Source organism: Carcharodon carcharias, chromosome 19 (assembly GCF_017639515.1).
Source record: "Carcharodon carcharias isolate sCarCar2 chromosome 19, sCarCar2.pri, whole genome shotgun sequence".
NCBI classification, from domain to species: Eukaryota; Metazoa; Chordata; class Chondrichthyes; order Lamniformes; family Lamnidae; genus Carcharodon; species Carcharodon carcharias.
Window position 1 is genome coordinate 71,921,069 of NC_054485.1, and position 19,570 is coordinate 71,940,638.

At 45.2% G+C, this 19,570-nt stretch overlaps 1 protein-coding gene across 1 annotated transcript; it reads left to right on the top strand.

Moving 5' to 3' along the window:
* The first annotated feature begins 3,140 nt into the window (after window positions 1-3,140).
* LOC121291129 (zinc finger protein 235-like) lies at window positions 3,141-11,724 on the top strand. Its single transcript, XM_041212202.1, has 2 exons — window positions 3,141-3,275; window positions 7,016-11,724. The coding sequence occupies exon 2, from the start codon at window positions 7,554-7,556 to the stop codon at window positions 8,475-8,477; it is 924 nt and encodes a 307-aa protein (XP_041068136.1). The 5' UTR covers window positions 3,141-3,275; window positions 7,016-7,553; the 3' UTR covers window positions 8,478-11,724.
* The last annotated feature ends 7,846 nt before the right edge of the window (window positions 11,725-19,570 follow it).

The window sequence follows — 19,570 nt, forward strand, 5'->3', positions numbered from 1 at the left end:
GATAGGTGGAGATAATCAAAATACGTCATAGACAAAAGGACAAGGAGGTGTTGAAGGTGGTGATATTACCTAAGGAATGTGCTAATTAAGGGTAGAAAGCAGGATGAGCAAGGTACAGATAGCCCTACTGGGGATGGGGTGGGGTGAAGGAATCGAAAAAGGCTATAAGGTAGTGATAAAACAATGAATGGAAATACATTTAAAAATAATGGAAATATGTAGGAAAAGAAAAATCTATATACATTATTGGAAAAAAAAAGGGGGGGATCGGAAAGGGGGTGGGAATGGAGGAGAGAGTTCATGACCTAAAACTGTTGAACTCAATATTCAGTTCAGAAGGCTGTAAAGTGCCTAGTCGGAAGATGAGGTGCTGTTCCTCCAGTTTGCATTGAGCTTCACTGGAACAATGCAGCAGGCCAAGGACGGACATCTGGGCATGAGAGCAGGGTGGAGTGTTGAAATGGCAAGCGACAGGGAGGTCTGGGTTATGCTTGCGGACAGACTGAAGGTGTTCTGCAAAGCGGTCACCCAGTCTGCGTTTGGTCTCTCCAATGTAGAGGAAACCGCACTGGGAGCATCAAATGCAGTAGACTAAACTGAGGGAAGTGCAAGTGAAATGCTGCTTCACTTGAAAGGAATGTTTGGGCCCTTGGACGGTGAGCAGAGGGCAAGTAAAGGGGTAGGTGTTGCACCTTCTGCGGTTGCATGGGAAGGTGCCATGGGAGGGGGTTGAGGTGTAGGGGGTGATGGAGGAGTGGACCAGGGTATCCCAGAGGGAACGATCCCTGCAGAAAGCCGCCGGGGTGGTGGGGGGGGAGGGGGTGGGGGAGGTGGTGGTGGGGGTGTTGGTGAAGGGAAGATGTGTTTGGTGGTGGCATAATGCTGGAGTTGGCGGAAATGGCGGAGGATGATCCTTTGAATGCGGAGGCTGGTGGGGTGATAAGTGAGGACAAGGGGGACCCTATCATGTTTCTGGGAAGGAGAGGAAGGTGTGAGAGTGGATGCACGGGAGATGGGCCGGACACGGTTGAGGGTGGGTGGAAAACCTCGGTTAAAGAAGAAGGAAGACATGTCAAAGGAACTGTTTTTGAAAGTGGCATCATCAGAACAGATGTGATGGAGACGAATGAACTGAGAGAATGGGATGGAATCCTTACAGGGAGCAGGGTATGAGGAGCTGTAGTCGAGGTAGCTGTGGGAGTCGGTAGGCTTGTAATGGATATTGGTGACAGTGTTTCACCAGAAATTGAGACAGAGAGGTCAAGGAAGGGAAGGGAAGTGTCAGAGATGGACCATGTGAAAATGATGGAGGGGTAGAAATTGGAAGCAAAATTAATAAATTTTTCCAGGTCCAGACGAGAGCATGAAGCAGCACCAAAGCAATCATGGATGTACCGGAGAAAGTCCTACTTCCAGTCCTACTCTGGCCCCTTCGCACAAATCTTTCTTCGGTACATCGATGATTGCTTCGGTGCTGCTTCGTGCTCTCGTCTGGACCTGGAAAAATTTATTAATTTTGCTTCCAATTTCCACCCCTCCATCATTTTCACATGGTCCATCTCTGAAACTTCCCTCCCCTTCCTTGACCTCTCTGTCTCAATTTCTGGTGATAGACTGTCCACTAATATCCATTACAAACCTACCGACTCCCACAGCTACCTCGAATACAGCTCCTCACACCGCACTTCCAATGAGGACTCCATCCCATTCTCTCAGTTCCTTCGCCTCCGTCGCATCTGTTCTGATGATGCCACTTTCAGAAACAGTTCCTCTGACATGTCTTCCTTCTTCCTTAATCGAGGGTTTCCACCCATGGTGGTTGACAGGGCCTTCAACCATGTCCGGCCCATCTTCCGCGCATCCGGCCTCAGACCTTCCTCTCCCTCCCAGAAACATGATACGGTTCCTCTTGTCCTCACTTATCACCCGACCAGGCTCCGCATTCAAACGATCAACTTCCGCCATTTCCGCCAACTCCAGCATGACGCCACCACCAAACACATCTTCCCTTCACCCCCCCGGTGGTATTCCACAAGGATCGTTCCCTCTGGGACACCCTGGTCCACTCCTCCATCACCCCCTACACCTCAACCCCCTCCCACGGCACCTTCCCATGCAACCGCAGAAGATGCAATACCTGCCCCTTTTCTTCCGCGCTCACCGTCCAAGGGCCCAAACACTCCTTTCAAGTGAAGGAGCATTTCACTTGCACTTCCCTCAATTTAGTCTACTGCATTCGATGCTCCCAATGCGGTTTCCTCTACATTGGAGAGACCAAACGCAGACTGGGTGACCGCTTTGCAGAACACCTTCGGTCTGCTCGCAAGCATGATCCAGACCTCCCTGTTGCTTGCCATTTCAACACACCACCCTGCTCTCATGCCCACATATCCGTCCTTGGCCTGCTGCATTGTTCCGGTGAAGCTCAGCTCAAACTGGAAGAACAGCACCTCATCTTCCGACTAGGCACTTTACAGCCTTCTGGACTGAATATTGAATTCAACAATTTTAGATCATGATCTCTCTCCTCCATCCCCACTCCCTTTCCGATCCCCCTCTTTTTTTTCTAATAATTTATATAGATTTTTCTTTTCCCACCTGTTTCCATTATTTTTAAATGTATTTCTATCCATTGTTTTATCTCTACCTTTTAGCCTATTTCGATTCCTTCACCCCACCCCCACTAGGGCTATCTGTAACTCTTTCGAGTACAAACCCGTTTCCATCTGTTTCAGATGAAGTTACATTGTTTCATAGGTTGCCATTGTGAGATTTGAACTCTTGATCTTGGGGTTACAAACCCAGTACCATAACCACTTGGCTATTTAGGCCAAGCCTAGGGCTATCTGTACCTTGTTCGTCCTGCTTTCTACCCTTAATTAGCACATTCCTTAGATAATATCACCACCTTCAACACCTCTTTGTCCTTTGTGTATGACATCCTCCTATCACTGGCCCTCTACCCAGGTCTATCCTCCCCCCACCCCCCCTTAAACCAGCTTATATTTTACCTCTCTTCTATTTTTACTAGCTCTGTTGAAGAGTAATACGGACTCGAAATGTTAACTGTGTTCCTCTCCGCAGATGCTGCCGGACCTGCTGAGTTTTTCCAGGTATTTTTATTTTTGTTCAGGAAATTCATGTTACTCCAGAATTATTTGGATTGGCTGTGAGAGACGTCACTCAGAGAGCCCACCCACTCTGCCCATTCTCTCCTCTTCCTCTTCCACAGCTGGTTCACTTCCTGTAGGGACTGAAAACCAAGTGAGGAGATGGTGAGTGAAGGAAGAGAATTTATAATAATTACATCACATAATATCCACACTAATGTTCAGGCAGTCTGACTATCCTGTGGGGAATCAGGTGTGGAAATGTCCCTTATGCTGTGTGAGAAGATCCAGCTGAGAGAGCTGTTTACTGGGTGCTTTGTCCTGAACTGTTTGACTGGAGCTGTGTGTTGGATATTGAGTGTGTTTATTGGAAGCTTTTCCCTTCTGATTTACAGACTGAATTTTGTTGATGGGTCATTACGGAATAGGAGAAGGTGAGGTGTAATTATCTGGGAGGTGTAGAGTGTCTGAGGATTCTTACTGATTTCCTAGTGTTGAGTTCTGTGTTTGTGTGTGTTGGGAGCTGATTATTATCCTGTGGACTGTGAATGGTCAGTTCTGTCTGTGTGTTGGGATCTGGATGTTTCCTGTGTTTTCAAATCCCTCGAAGACCTCACAGCCCTCCTATCTCTGAATTTTGGAGAGGGTACAGATGAGTTTTACTAGAATGTTCCATGATTGAGGGATTACAGTGACGTGGATAGACTGGAGAAGCTGGGATTGTTTCCCTTAGAGCAGAGAAGGCTAAGAGGAGATTTGTTAGATATGTTTAAAATCATGAAGGCTTTAGACAGAATAAATAAACAGAAACTGTTCCCATCGGCAGAAGAACCAATAACTAGAAATTACAGATAAAAGATGATTGGCAAAAAAAATCAGGCGATTTGAGGAAAAACCTTTCTGCACAACGTGTGGTTAGGATTTGGAATGCACTGTCTGATAGGCGGTGAATGTAGATTCATTAATAACTTTGACTAGGTACAAACCTGGACTCTGATGTATACCCAGTGCTGCTCCTGACATATCTATCTACTGGTTTCAGGATAATCATGGAATGAGGGTTGTGCTGGGCTGTGAGACTGTGGTGGAATACAATCCTGCTGCTGCTGATGGCTCACTGCATTTCATGGATACTTAGTTTGGGGATCTGTCTGTAGTCTACTTCCCTAGTGATGATTAACATGGTGAAGTACTCATTTAACAGTTGGGAGGGGAGTGGTAGTTTTCCTTGAACCTGTTTGGCCTGAAACCATGAGACTCTATGGAGTCAATATTGAGACTTTCCCACCTGCCAGTGGGATGGTGACGGAGGAGTCTGGGATGTTTCCAGATTGATACGATTCAGTGAGTATCACTGCTACTTGACCAGTCTATGGGGCAGCTCTCCTCACTTGGATACTTGTCCTCAGACCTTGGTAAGAGAGACTTTACAAATTTCACTGGGCTGAGATCACCCTAATCTTATTCTGAGACAATGCCAGGATTGTCCAGATCTATCTGATTTTCCTCTTATTATTGGACCTTGTAGTAAGTGTTTATCACTGTTTGCTAGGCCATTTCAGAGGGGAGTTAAGATTTGACCATGTTGTGTGGGACTGGAGTCACATGTGGACCAGATCAGAACTTGTAGCAGAAACAAAAACAAAAATACCTGGAAAAACTCAGCAGGTCCGACAGCATCTGCAGAGAGGAACACAGTTAACGGTTTGAGTTTGAATGACTCTTCATCAGAACTAAGGAAATAGAGAAATTAGTTGAAATATAAGCTGATAGAACGGGGTGAGACAGGTGGAGCTGGATAGGGGGCCAGTGATAGATGGAAACAAAGAATAGATTGCCAAAGACATCTTGGACAAAAGGACAAAGGGGTGTTGACGGTGGTGATGTTATCTAAGGAATGTGCTGATGGGGACATTCAGGGTAGCAGGCAGGACAGGCTAGTGGCAGATGGCCCTTGTGGGGGTGGAGTGGGGGTGGGGGTGGGGGGGAAGGGTTCGAAATGGGCTAAAAGGTGGAGATAAAACCATAGATCGAAATAAATTTAAAAATAGATGGGAAAAGAAAGATTTTTTTTCAATGATAAATTATTGGAAAAAGGGATCAGAAAGGGGGTGGGGATGGAAGAGAGAGAGTTCATGATCTAAAATTGTTGAACTCAATATTAAGTCCAGAAGGCTGTAAAGTGCCTAGTCGGAAGATGAGGTGCTGTTCCTCCAGTTTGCGTTGAGCTTCACTGGAACATAGCAGCAGGCCAAGGACGGACATGTGGGCATGAGAGCAGGGTGGTGTGTTGAAATGGCAAGTGACAGGGAGGTCTGGGTCATGCTTGCGGATAGACCGAAGGTGTTCTGCAAAGCGGTCACCCAGTCTGCATTTGGTCTCACCAATGTAGAGGAGACCACATTGGGAGCAGCGAATGCGGTCGACTAAATGGAGGGAAGTGCAAGTGACATGCTGCTTCACTTGAAAGGAGTGTTTGGGCCCTTGGACTGTGAGGAGAGGGGAAGTAAAGGGGCAGGTGTTGCACCTTCTGCGGTTCTACGGGAAGGTGCTGTGGGAGGGGGTAGAGTAGTAGGGGGTGATGGAGGAGTGGACCTGGGTGTCCTGGAGGGAACGATCCCTGCAGAAAGCTGCTGGGGGGGTGAAGGGAAGATGTGTTTGGTGGTGGCATCATGCTGGAGTTGGCGGAAATGGCAGAGGATGATCCTTTGAACACGAAGGCTGGTGGGGTGATAAGTGAGGACAAGGGGGACCCTATCATGTTTCTGGGAGGGAGAGGAAGGTGTGAGGACGGATGCGCGGGAGATGGCAGATGTAGCAGGTTCCCTTCCCAGAAGGACAATATTTCTGTTTTTGGGACAACTTGAACGTTTTCAGTTTCTTTTTATTCAAGTCCATGATTTCCAAAATTTATTAAATTAAGTTTCACTACATGGAGTGGTTGAGGTGAATAGCACAGCACAGATGCCTTTAAGGGGAAACTAGATAAGCACATGAGGGAAAAAGAAACAGAGGATATGCTGATAGGGTAAGATGAAGAGGGGTGAGAAGAGGCTCATGTGAAGCACAAACACCAGCATGAACCAACTGGGCCGAATGGCCTGTTTTTGCAATGTAATTCTATGTATGCAACTTTCCATGATTGGATTTGAACTCTCAGTCTCTGGCTTGTTAATCCAGCACCATAGCAATTCAGCTGCCATACCTCAAAACACGTTTATTGAAATGTCTTTTAATACCTTCTTTAAATATTTTATCTGAAGATCTCTGCCTTTTCCAAAAGCCTGGGTTTGGATTTGATAGTTTTACCCAGTGCTGTGGCTGAGAGCTAAATTTGGGATGTGCAGTCTGAGCGAGTGCAGTGTATCTAATTTCCCAGGATAAACCAGAACCCTTCAACCAGCTACATTGAAGCAACATTTTCCTTAGCTTCTCGCACTTCCTGTCCAGTGTGTTTTCTTCAAATAATTTTCTTCAAATAAATGTCAAAATCTCCATTGAATTAACATTTCTCCTTTGTGCTTTTGATGTTAAACACATACTCTCAGGGTAAAACTGGTCTTCACCAGCAAGACTCGCACTCATAGTGAATTGATAGCCTGTTTTACACTCCGCCCGACTGTCTTTTCCATTGTCCTCACGGTGCCTGGGAAGATGGGGGTCTGGGCGAAGGAAAGAAAGTAGCCACATTGTCTACCCCGGGTCACCATCCAGTATCCCTGCTGGAAACAGAGGATGTGTGACAGTCAAGTGAGGGAAAAGGAAGGACTTGTATCTGATCTCCCACACTGGAATAGCAGACAGACACTCACTGTGGAACAATCTCTATCTGAGGAGTCAGCCCCTTCAGCAAAGGAGGAGAGGGAGTTGGAGGAAAAATTATGTTTCCTTTTCCTGTTTTACAGAAGGATTGCACCATACTACACCAGAGAATACAGAGACGATAGACACCGCAGATAGATCCTGACCATCACCCAAGGAACAACTGCACAACTGTGGGAAGACATACAGTCCCTTCACAACATTGCTCAACACAGAGAAGGTTGGACAGTGAAACCGTCATCTGGAAATTGGTCGGGTCAGGGGAGCTTTGACATATCATCAGATCTGAAACTGGTCAACGGTGTGGAACCTTCCATCAGAACCAACCTTTCCGAAGGTTCGGCTGTGGGCGATCGATCAGGGTGAGGCTGGGAAGAAGTGTGACTGGGCTCCAAGTGTGGTGAGAGCTTCAATCATTCATTGAGCCTCATGAACCACTGACTCATTCCTACAGGTGAGAGGCTGTTCAAGTGTGAGGTGTGTGACTATGGTTGCACAGGCTCATAAGATCTCCTAACACGCAAAGTGCATCTGTTGTATCACTGTTCACACAAGAGCAGCTGCACGGAAGAAAAACTACTTAAGTGTAAGCTGTGCGACCGAGCCATCACAAAGTTATCAATGCTCATGCAACACCATCGCATTCACACCAGGGAGAAACCATACAAGTGTGAGGTGTGCAGTAAATCATTCACGTGCTTATCTCACTTCCGTGTTCACCAACGCATTCACACAGGGGAGAAACCCTTTGTGTGTCATATATGTGACAAATCATTCTCGCAGTCATCGCACCTCCGTGCACACCAACGCGTTCATACAGGGGAGAAACCATTTACATGCGAGGTGTGTGACAAATCATTCTCACATTTAACGAACCTCCGCGCACACCAACGCATTCATACAGGGGAGAATCTGTTCACATGTGAGGTGTGCAACAAATCCTTCACACAGTTGTCAAATCTCCTGGTCCATCAGTCTACCCACACAGGGGCAAAACCCTTCACATGTGAGATTTGTGAGAAAGCTTTTGCGACATCTACAAAGTTCCTGAGACACCAGAGCATTCACACCGGGGAGAAACCCTTCAGGTGTGAGGTTTGTGAGGTGTCTTTCATGCAATCCTCCGATCTCCGGACGCACCAGAGGATTCACACAGGGGAGAAACCCTTCAAGTGTCAGGTGTGCAACCGAGCATTCACACAGTCATCGACACTTATACAACACCGACGCAGTCACACAGGGGAGAAGCCATTCAAGTGTGAGGTGTGTGACAAATCATTTTCACGCTCATCTCACTTTCGTGTACACCAACGAATCCACACTGGGGAGAAACCATTCACATGCGAAGAGTGCAACAAATCATTCTTGCGCTCATCGACTCTCCATGAACATCAACGCCTTCACACAGGGGAGAAACCTTTCACGTGTGAGATGTGTGATAAGGGCTTTGCACAGTTATCAGGTTTGTTAAACCACCGGCACATTCACACAATGGGTAGTTATTCAAGCATCAATGAGCCTTCACACAGTGAGCAACACTCATGAAACACTGGTGCATCCACACTGAAGAAAAGCCGTTTAAGTGTGAGGTTTGTGACAAAGCCTTCACAAGACTGACGTTCCTGCATGGAGGATCACACAGTGACACTTGTGAAACACCAAAGTATTCACAGAGGAGAGAATCCATTTAATGTGAGGTGTGTAATGAGGATTTTGCACAATCATTGGGCCTGGTTTATCACCGGCACATTTGTTTTGGAGGAATTCAAGTATGAGGTGTGTGACAAAGCCTTCACAAACTCATCAAACCTTATGGCCTATCAAAGGATTCACCCAGGGGAGTGACTCTAAATATGAGATTTATGAGTAAAATTCTCTTGAAGTCTTCAAACCTCCTGTAACACCAGCAAACTCGCATGGAAGAAACCCTTCAGGTGTGATGATTGTGACGAGGCTTTCACCACTCCTCTGACCTCCTGAAGCACCAACAGATCCACACTGGAGAGAAACCATTCAGGTGTGAGATGTGTGACAAGGCTTTCACACAGTCAGCATATCTCCTGGTCCATCAACACACTTACTCAGGATAAACCCTATCAGTGTGAGTTTTGTAATAAAGCCTTCACACAATTGTTGGACCTCCTGGAACATCAGTGAACCCACACAGGAGACAAACCCTTCCCATGTGACATTGTGACAGGATTGTTTCATCTCCTCCACTCTCGCTATACATCAATGTCTCCACATGGACTTGGAGCCGGGTTACTTCCGTTACACTGAGAGTTGTCTGTGTTGTTTACCCTCCAGCGTTCATACAGGGGAGCTGTCGTTCCAAAGCACTGTCTGTCTCAGCAGTGTCTGTCTCAAACCTCTCCCACCATCAGTCCAAACGTTTCAAGACAGCCAATTTAACCTTTGACCAGATCGCCAAACATCACCAAAAGAAGACATCAATATGTATAGAAGCTCCTGTATAAACTCAGCATCCTTTCAGTGCAGCTTCAGTTACAAGTCACTCATTGACTCTCACTCTGACCAAGAAGGCAATCAGATACTCAGTGGTTAGAAAGGCTTCAGCTTCTGATCTACCAGCACAAGCACCCAGGGCAGGAGCCATTCCTGGGGTAGTAATGGAGGAACTTCAATTAGCCTTAGCATCTCTGGTCTATGGAGGGGGAGAATCAGCTAGGAATCCCCTTCCTCATCAGTGACCCCAACTGGGAAGTCAGGGGCAGGATGTGTCTCGGCTGTGACAGTCTCCATTGTCTCACATTCACTGTCTCGCTCTACACATGCTGAATGGCCACTAGAACAGAGCACTAGAGGCCAATCAATGTCCACAGTCTGTACTCCAGGTCAGTGCCTTGAGGACTGGAGGGAATGTGAGAGGACAACAACTTGTATTTATAGAGCACTTTAATATAGTCAAACATTCCATAGCAACGTCATCAGAGAAAAATTAACACCGAGACAAAGAAGGAGATATTAGGAGGGGATGTCTAAAAATATAGTCAAAGAGGTGGGGTTTAAGGAGGGTCTTAAAGGAGCGGAGAGAGATGAAGATGCAGAGAGGTTTAAGGAGGGAATTCATGACCATGAAGCCTGGATGACACGGCCGTCAATGGTTCGGTGAAGGGAGTGGGGGTGGGAGGATGTACTAAAGGCCAGAATTGGAGGATTGCAGAGATCTCGGAGGGAGATGGGGCTAGAGCTGACAGAGATAGGGAGGGGGTGAGGCTATGAAGCAATTTGTACTGGAGCATGAGAATTTTAAATTGGCGGCACTGGGAGACTGGGAACCGGTGTAGGTCAGTGAGCACAGGGGCGATACGTGTGAGTTAGGATAGAGACTGCAGAGTTTTAGCTGAGCTGAAGTTTATGGAGGTGGAAGATGGGAAGCTGGACAGGAGAGCATTGGAATGTTCTAGTCTAGTCTAGAAGCAACAACAGCATGGATGAGGATTTCAACAGCAGATGGACTAATGTGGGAGTGTTGGAAATGGGTAATGTTACAGAGGGGGAAGTGACCTTAGTGATGGAATAGTTACTCTCTAACTACTGCATCAACTCGTTTAATCATTGTAAACACCTTAATTAGGTTACGCCTTAATTTTTTACATTCAAGGGAATGCAAGCTCAGTTTGTGCAACCTGTCTTATTAACTTAATCCTTTTAGCCCCAGGAACACTCTAGTGAATCTATGCTGCACTCCCTCCAAGGCCAATATATCCTTCCTGAGGTATGGTGCCCAGAACTGAACACAGTTCTCCAGATAGGGTCTAAACAGGGCTCTGTACAGCTGGAACATAACTTCCACAAGGACACAGTTGGTTTTGGGGAGAAGTTGTGGGTTATCTTTTCTCTTTAGGATGGTCCTGGAGTAATGAGCAGTTTTGGCACTAGTGCTCGATGTGGTCCAGTCAGATATGGTGATGGATGGCTAAACCAGTAGTGTACCAGATACGCTCAAATATTCATCTCTTGGACTTGAGAAGCAGGGAGATCGACCAGGAAAGAAGAGAGTAAAAAGGTTTGTTTAGGAGCAAGGGTGTAGAAGGTGGATATGAGGGAGTGGTTAAACCAAATTGACAGCTATAGAAGCATTGTGGTGAATGGAGAGTCAAAGGGCAGAGAGTTGGGAATTAGAAAGTGCTGTCCAACTAACCTGGGGGAAGACTGTCTCCCAGGAATGGAAACTGGTCCATGGACCCATGTGACCACTGGATCTCTATAACCACTGGTGGGTTTATATGATGGAAATGAGCTCCATCCTGTGTCACTAAAGCTCAGTGGCATTTCTAACCTTTGGAATTGGGAGCCAGACTAAAGCACAGGGATTTTAAATAAACTTCTGTCTGTAGTATTTGAGAGAGTTTCCCCTGATGTGAGTGTGTGTGTGTTAGTAACATGAGCCAGCTCTCAGGAGTGGCTATGGGGAAGAATCGGACCCTGCTTTAGTTGGTGATGTGAATTGTAGACAGATCGGTGACAGGTGTTTGACTAATACCATGGGGAATGTTTGTACTCTCCTGTCTGGGAGGTCTACTATCCTGAGTATGGTGAGGGATGGGGCTGCGTCTCTACAGACCTGAGTTCCCTCAGCCCATCAAACTTCAAAGTAATAACGGTGTGATATATTCACCTTACACTTTTCCAAGATTAATTTCATGTTCTGGGAAAGATCTTGAGTCATTTTCATATGTTTTATTTTGGTTGATTCAAACTTTGGTGTAAGCTGAATATGTTGTTGTTGTTTGTCTGCTGTTTTATCAATGTTTTGTACAGATTTATAACTCGCAATAAAATCATCTTTTTTTTAGCTGAACCCAAATTCCCTGATTTGTCAGCATGGTGTGTTCCTATTCACTTTCATGAACACAGGGTGTCCAAAGGGAACTTACAGCTTTTTGAACTGTAGTTACTGTTATAATGAAGACAATGAACCACCCGTGGTTAACAAAGGTGGTCAAGGGGAGTATCCAATCAAAAACTAAGGCATACTAAGCAGCGAAATCTAGTGGTAGGCCAGAGGATTTGGATTTTTTTAGGAACCAGTAGTGGATGACTATAAAGCTAATAAAGAGGGAAAAGATTGATTTTGAAAGTAAATTGGCAAGAAATATAAAAACAAACAGCAAGAACTTCTACAGGTATATAAAAAGAGAGTGGCTAAAGTGAGCACGGGCCCTTGGAGGATCGTAAGACCATAAGATATAGGAGAAGGAGGAGGCCACCGAATCTGCTCCACCATTCAATGAGATCATGGCCGATCTGATCATCCTCAACTCCACTTTCCTGCCTTTTTGCCATAACCCTTGATTCCCTTGCTGATTAAAATCTGTCTATCTCAGCCTTGAATATCTTTAACGACCCAGCTTCTACAGCCCTCTGCAGTAAAGAATTCCACAGATTCACTACCCTCCGAGAGAAGAAAATCCACCTCATCTCTGTTTTAAATGGGCACCCCCTTACTCTGAGGTTATGCCCTCTGGTCCTCAACTCTCCCACAAGGGTAAACAACCTCTCAGCATCTACCCTGTAAAGCCCCCTAAGAATCTTATATGTTTCAATAAGGTCGCCACTCATTCTTTTAATCTCCAATGAGTACAGGCCTGACCCACTCAGCCTCTCCTCATAAGAAAATCCCTCCATACCCGGGGTCAACCTAGTGAACCTCCTCTGGTCTGCCCCCAAATGCCAGTATATCTTTCCTTAGATAAGGAGACCAAAATTGTTCACAGTATTCTAGGTGTGGTCTAACTAATGCCTTGTATACTTTTTGCAAGGCTTTCCTATTTTTATATTACATTACCTTTGAAATAAAGGCCAACATTCCATTTGCCTTCCCTATTATCTGTTAAACTTTTATGTTAGCTTTTTGTGATTCATGTACAAGGACTCCCAAATCCCTCTGTGCTGCAGCCTTCTGCAGTCTTCCTCTGTTTAAGTAATATTCAGCTCTATTCTTCCTGCCAAAGTGCACAACCTCACGTTTTCCCACATTATATTCCATCTGCCAAATTTTTGCCCTCTCACTTACCCTGTCTCTATCCCTCTGACATCCTCACCACTTGCCTTCCCATCTATTTTTGTATCATCTGCAAATTTGGCGATAGTACATTCACTTCCCTCACCTAAGTCATTAATATGTATCGTAAATAACTGAGCCCCAGCACTGACCCTGTGGCACTTCACTAGTTACAGGTTGCCATCCTGAAAATTCTCCCCTTATCCCAACTCTCTCTTCTATTAGTTAGCCAATCCTCTATCCATGCTAATATACTACCTACAACACCATGATTCTCTTATGTAGCCTTATGTGCAGTACCTTATTGAACGCCTTTTGGAAATCCAAATATATTACACCCCTTTATCAATCCTGCTAATTACCTCAAAGAATTCTAGTAAATTTGTCAGACATGGCTACCCCTTCATGAAGCCATGCTGACTCTGCTTGAGTAGATTATGTAATTCTAAATGCTCTTCTTTTACATCCTTTATAATAGAATCCAACATTTTCTCAATGACATATGTTAAGCTAACTGGCCTATAGTTATCTGTTTTTTGTCCCCTTCCCTTTTTGAAATAGGGTGTTACATTGGCCGTTCTCCAATCCTCTGGGACTTTTCCAAAATCTAAGGTATAGTGCATCCACTATTTGTGTAGCTACTTCCTTTAATATCCTAGGATGCAACCCATCAGGTTCAAGAGACTTATCGGCCTTTAGCCCCATTAGTTTCCTGGGTACTTTTTTAATAGTGATAGTTATTGTATTTATTTCCCCCTCCTCTTGTGCCCCTTAACTATTTAATATTGGAATGCTCTTATGTCTTCTACTGTGAAGACTGAAGCATAGTATTTATTCAACTCCTCTGTCATTTCCTGGTTCCCCATTATTATTTCCCCATCTTCGTTCTCTAAGAGGCCTCTGTCCACTTTGGTCTCTCTCTTCCTTTTTATATATTTAAAGAAGCTCTTACTGTCCATTTTTATATTACTTGCTAGTTTACCCTCAAAGTTTATTTTCCCCCCTCTTTTTTTGGTCATTTTTTGTTGGTTTTTAAAATTTTTCCAATCCTCTGGCTTATCACTAATCTTTGCCACATTGTATGTCTTTTCTTTTAATTTGATACTATCCTTAACTCCTATGGTTAACCATGGTTGGTTTATCCCCTTCCTTGAATCCGTCTTCCTCACTGGGATATACCTTTGTTGTGAGTATGAACTATTTTCTTAAACGTCTGCCGTTGTTCATCAACCATCTTTTCTGCTAAACTCCTTTCCCAGTCCACTCCAGCCAACTCTCCCCTCATTCCTTTGTAAATACCCTTATTTGAGTTTAGCACTGTTTTTCCAACCCAAGTTTCTCACTCTTAAACTGAATGCTAAATTCTACCACATTATGGTCACTGTTTCCTAGGATATATTTTACTCTGAGATCATCTATTAAACCTGCCTCATTACATATTACTAGATCCAAAATAGCCTGATCCCTAGTTGGATCCACAATATATTGTTCTCGGAAACTGTCCAGAATACACTCTATGAATTCTTGCTCGTGTCTACCTCTGCTAATTTGATTTTCCCAATCTACATGAAGATTAAAGTCACCCATGATTAATGTACTGCCTTTTTCACATGCCCTCATTATCTTCTGATTTATTCTCTGTCCTGCTACTGTTCAGGGGCCTATAGACTACTCCCACCAGTGTCTTCTTCCATTGTTATTTCTTATCTCCACCCATATGAATTCTACATCTTCCAATCCGAGATCCTTTCTTGCTATTGTACTTATTCCATCTCGTACTAACAAAGCTGCCCCGCCACCCTTTCCTTACTGCCTGTCCTTTCGAAAGGTCACATACCCCTGAATATCTAATCCCCAGCTTTTTTGATCTTGTAACCACATCTCCATAATGGCTATAAGATTATATCCATTAACCTCTATTTGTGCCGTTAATTCATTTATTTTGTTCCAAATACTACATGCATTAAAGTAAAGAGCCATTAATTTTGCTTTTTTACCATTTTTCCCCCCCTTTGATCCTATTTGCTAATACTCTGGGTACTATTACCTAAATAGCTGCCCTGCATGTTCTTTTGCTTTGTAAGCCTACATATCCCCTTTCCAGAATCCTCACCCCCCCCACCCCACCACCACCACCACTTCAGTTTAAAGCCCTTTCTACAGCCATAGTTATACGGTTCGCCGGGAGACACTGGTCCCAGCACAGTTCAGGTAAAGCCCATCCCACCGGAACAGCTGCCTTCTACCCCAATACTGGTGCCAGTGTCCCTTGAACTGAAACCCATTCTTCCCACACCAATCTTAGAGCCACACATTTAACTCCTTGATTTTACTTACCCTATGCCAGTTTGCCTGTGGCTCAGGTAGAAACCCCAAGATTACTACCTTGGAGGTTCTGCTTTTTAATTTAGCTCCTAATTGTTCAAATTCTTTCAGCAGAATGTCCTTTCTAGTCCTATCAATGTCATTGGTACCAAAGTGGATGATGACAACTGGATCCCTCCCCTCCTCCCAAGTTCCTCTCCAGCCCTGAGGAGATATCGTTAACCCTAGCACCAGGCAGGCAACACAGCCTTCAGGACTCACACTCACGGCTACAAAGAACAATATCTATCCCCCTAATTATACTGTCCCCTATCACTACTATGTTCCTATTTCCTCCCCCCACATGAATGGCTCCCTGTACCATTGTGCAGTGGTCAATTCACTCATTTTCCATGCAATCCCCGCTCTCATCCACACAGCTTGCAAGAACCTCATAGCTGTTGGACAGTTGCAGGGGCCGAGGTTCCTCGACCGCTACTTCCTGGGCCCTCATACTTACCTCACCTGCAGTCACACTCTCCTGTCCCTGATCACAGACCAAATTTGAATGACCTAACCTGTAGGGTGTGACTGCCTCCAGGAGCAAAGTGTCCAGGTAACTTTCCCCCCCCTTGATGTGGCACAATGTCTGCAGCTCGTACTCCAGCTCCTCAACTTGGATCCGGAGTTCCTTGAGCTGCTAACTGGTACAGATGTGTTTGCTCTGGATCACCTTGGTGTCCAGCAGTGCCCACATGCTGCAGCAGCAACACATCACCTGTCCTGCCATCACTATCATATTTTATTTAAATTATTAATTAATTACTCTGGTATCCCTGCTCTTTACATGTTATTATAATAATTTTTTATATACACCAGTATAGATCAAATACTTTACAAGCTATCCATATGAAAAAGAGAAAATAAGACTGGAGACCTAAACACAAACTAAAGACCTTAGTTTTACATTAAAGACTAGAAATACTCACCAATCAGCTGCTCTCTGCATTTTTTCTCCCTCTCGCACTCTTTAATGGTCTCTCACTCTTCTCTCTCTCACACTGTTAAAGGCCACCCTCCTCTCACTCCCTCACTGTTAAAGGTCACTCTCCTCTTACTCTCTCACTGTTAAAGGTCACACTCCTCTCACTCTCACTGTTAAAGGTCACTCTCCTCTCACTCTCTCACTGTTAAAGGTCACTCTCCTCTCACACACTTGTTGTTGAAGGCCAATCTCCTCTCACTGTTAAAGGTCACACTCCTCTCACACTCTCACTGTTAAAGGTCACTCTCCTCTCACTCTCTCACTTTTAAACGTCACTCTCCTCTCACACACTTGCTGTTGAAAGCCAATCTCCTTTCACTGTTAAAGGTCACACTCCTCTCACTCTCTCACTGTTAAAGGTCACTCTCACTGTTAAAGGTCACTCTCCTCTCACTCTGTCACTGTTAAAGGCCACTCTCCTCCCTCACTCTCTCACTGTTAAAGGTCACTCTCCTCTCACTCTCTCACTGTTAAAGGCCACTCTCCTCCCTCACTCTCTCACTGTTAAAGGTCACACTACTCTCACTCTCTCACTGTTAAATGTCACTCTCCTCTCACTGTTAAAGGTCACTCTCCTCTCACTTTCTCACTGTTAAAGGCCACTCTCCTCCCTCACTCTCTCACTGTTAAAGGTCACTCTCCTCTCACTGCTAAACGTCACTCTCCTCTCACTCTCTCACTGTTAAAGGTCACTCTCCTCTCACTCTCACTGTTAAAGGTCACTCTCCTCTCACTGTTAAAGGTCACTCTCCTCTCACACACTCGCTGTTGAAAGCCAATCTCCTCTCATTGTTAAAGGTCACTCTCCTCTCACTCTCTCACTGTTAAAGGTCACTCTCCTCTCACTGTTAAAGGTCACTCTCCTCTCCCTCTCTCACTGTTAAAGGTCACTCTCCTCTCACTCTCTCACTGTTAAAGGTCACACTACTCTCACTCTCTCACTGTTAAATGTCACTCTCCTCTCACTGTTAAAGGTCACTCTCCTCTCACTCTCTCACTGTTAAAGGCCACTCTCCTCCCTCAATCTATCACTGTTAAAGGTCACTCTCCTCTCACTCTCTCACTGTTAAAGGTCACTCTCCTCTCACTGTTAAAGGTCACTCTCCTCTCACTCTCTCACTGTTAAAGGTCACTCTCCTCTCACTCTCTCACTGTTAAAGGTCACTCTCCTCTCACTGTTAAAGGTCCCTCTCCTCTCACTCTCTCACTGTTAAAGGTCACTCTCCTCACTCTCTCACTGTTAAAGGTCACTCTCCTCTCACTGTTAAAGGTCACTCTCCTCTCACTGCGAAAGGTCACTCTCCTCTCACTCTCTCACTGTTAAAGGTCACTCTACTCTCAATGTTAAAGGTCACTCTCCTCTCACTCACTGTTAAAGGTCACTCTCCTCTCACTGTTAAAGGTCACTCTCCTCTCACTCTCTCACTGTTAAAGGTCACTCTCTCTCACTCTCTCACTGTTAAAGGTCACACTCCTCTCACTCTCTCACTGTTAAAGGTCACTCTCCTCTCACTCTCTCACTGTTAAAGGTCACTCTCCTCTCACTGTTAAAGGTCACTCTCCTCTCACTCTCACTGTTAAAGGTCCCTCTCCTCTCACTCTCTCACTGTTAAAGGTCACTCTCCTCTCACTCTCACTGTTAAAGGTCCCTCTCCTCTCACTCTCTCACTGTTAAAGGTCCCTCTCCTCTCACTCTCTCACTGTTAAAGGTCACTCTCCTCACTCTCTCACTGTTAAAGGTCACTCTCCTCTCACTGTTAAAGGTCACTCTCCTCTCACTGTTAAAGGTCATTCTCCTCTCACACAGTCGCTGTTGAAAGCCAATCTCCTCTCACTCTCTCACTGTTAAAGGTCACTCTCCTCTCACTCTCACTGTTAAAGGTCACTCTCCTCTCACTCTCTCACTGTTAAATGTCACTCTCCTCTCACTGTTAAAGGTCACTCTCCTCTCACTGTTAAAGGTCACTCTCCTCTCACTCTCTCACTGTTAAAGGTCACTCTCCTCTCACTCTCTCACAGTTAAAGGTCACTCTCCTCCCTCACTCTCTCACGGTTAAATGTCACTCTCCTCTCACTGTTAAAGGTCACTCTCCTCTCCCTCTCTCACTGTTAAAGGTCACACTACTCTCACTCTCTCACTGTTAAATGTCACTCTCCTCTCACTGTTAAAGGTCACTCTCCTCTCACTTTCTCACTGTTAAAGGCCACTCTCCTCCCTCACTCTCTCACTGTTAAAGGTCACACTCCTCTCACTCTCTCACTATTAAAGGTCACTCTCCTCTCACTGCTAAAGGTCACTCTCCTCTCACTCTCTCACTGTTAAAGGTCACTCTCCTCTCACTCTCACTGTTAAAGGTCACTCTCCTCTCACTGTTAAAGGTCACTCTCCTCTCACACACTCGCTGTTGAAAGCCAATCTCCTCTCATTGTTAAAGGTCACTCTCCTCTCACTCTCTCACTGTTAAAGGTCACTCTCCTCTCACTGTTAAAGGTCACTCTCCTCTCACTCTCTCACTGTTAAAGGTCACTCTCCTCTCACTCTCTCACTGTTAAAGGTCACTCTCCTCCCTCACTCTCTCACTGTTAAAGGTCACACTACTCTCACTCTCTCACTGTTAAATGTCACTCTCCTCCCACTGTTAAAGGTCACTCTCCTCTCACTCTCTCACTGTTAAAGGCCACTCTCCTCCCTCAATCTCTCACTGTTAAAGGTCACTCTCCTCTCACTCTCTCACTGTTAAAGGTCACTCTCCTCTCACTCTCTCACTGTTAAAGGTCACTCTCCTCCCTCACACTCTCACTGTTAAAGGTCACACTACTCTCACTCTCTCACTGTTAAATGTCACTCTCCTCTCACTCTCTCACTGTTAAAGGTCACTCTCCTCTCACTATCTCACTGTTAAAGGTCACTCTCCTCTCACTGTTAAAGGTCACTCTCCTCTAACTGTTAAAGGTCACTCTCCTCTCACTCCCTCACTGTTAAAGGCCACTCTCCTCTCACTGTTAAAGGTCACTCTCCTCTCACTCTCTCACTGTTAAAGGCCACTCTCCTCTCACTCTCTCACTGTTAAAGGTCACTCTCCTCCCTCACTCTCTCACTGTTAAAGGTCACTCTCCTCTCACTCTCTCACTGTTAAAGGTCACTCTCCTTTCACTGTTAAAGGTCACTCTCCTCTCACTGTTAAAGGTCACTCTCTTCTCACTCTCTCACTGTTAAAGGTCACTCTCCTCTCACTGTTAAAGGTCACTCTCCTCTCACTC

Coding starts and splice junctions, on each gene's coding strand:
- LOC121291129 (XM_041212202.1), top strand. CDS start 7,554: ATGCTCATGCAACACCATCGCATTCACACCAGGGAGAAACCATACAAG.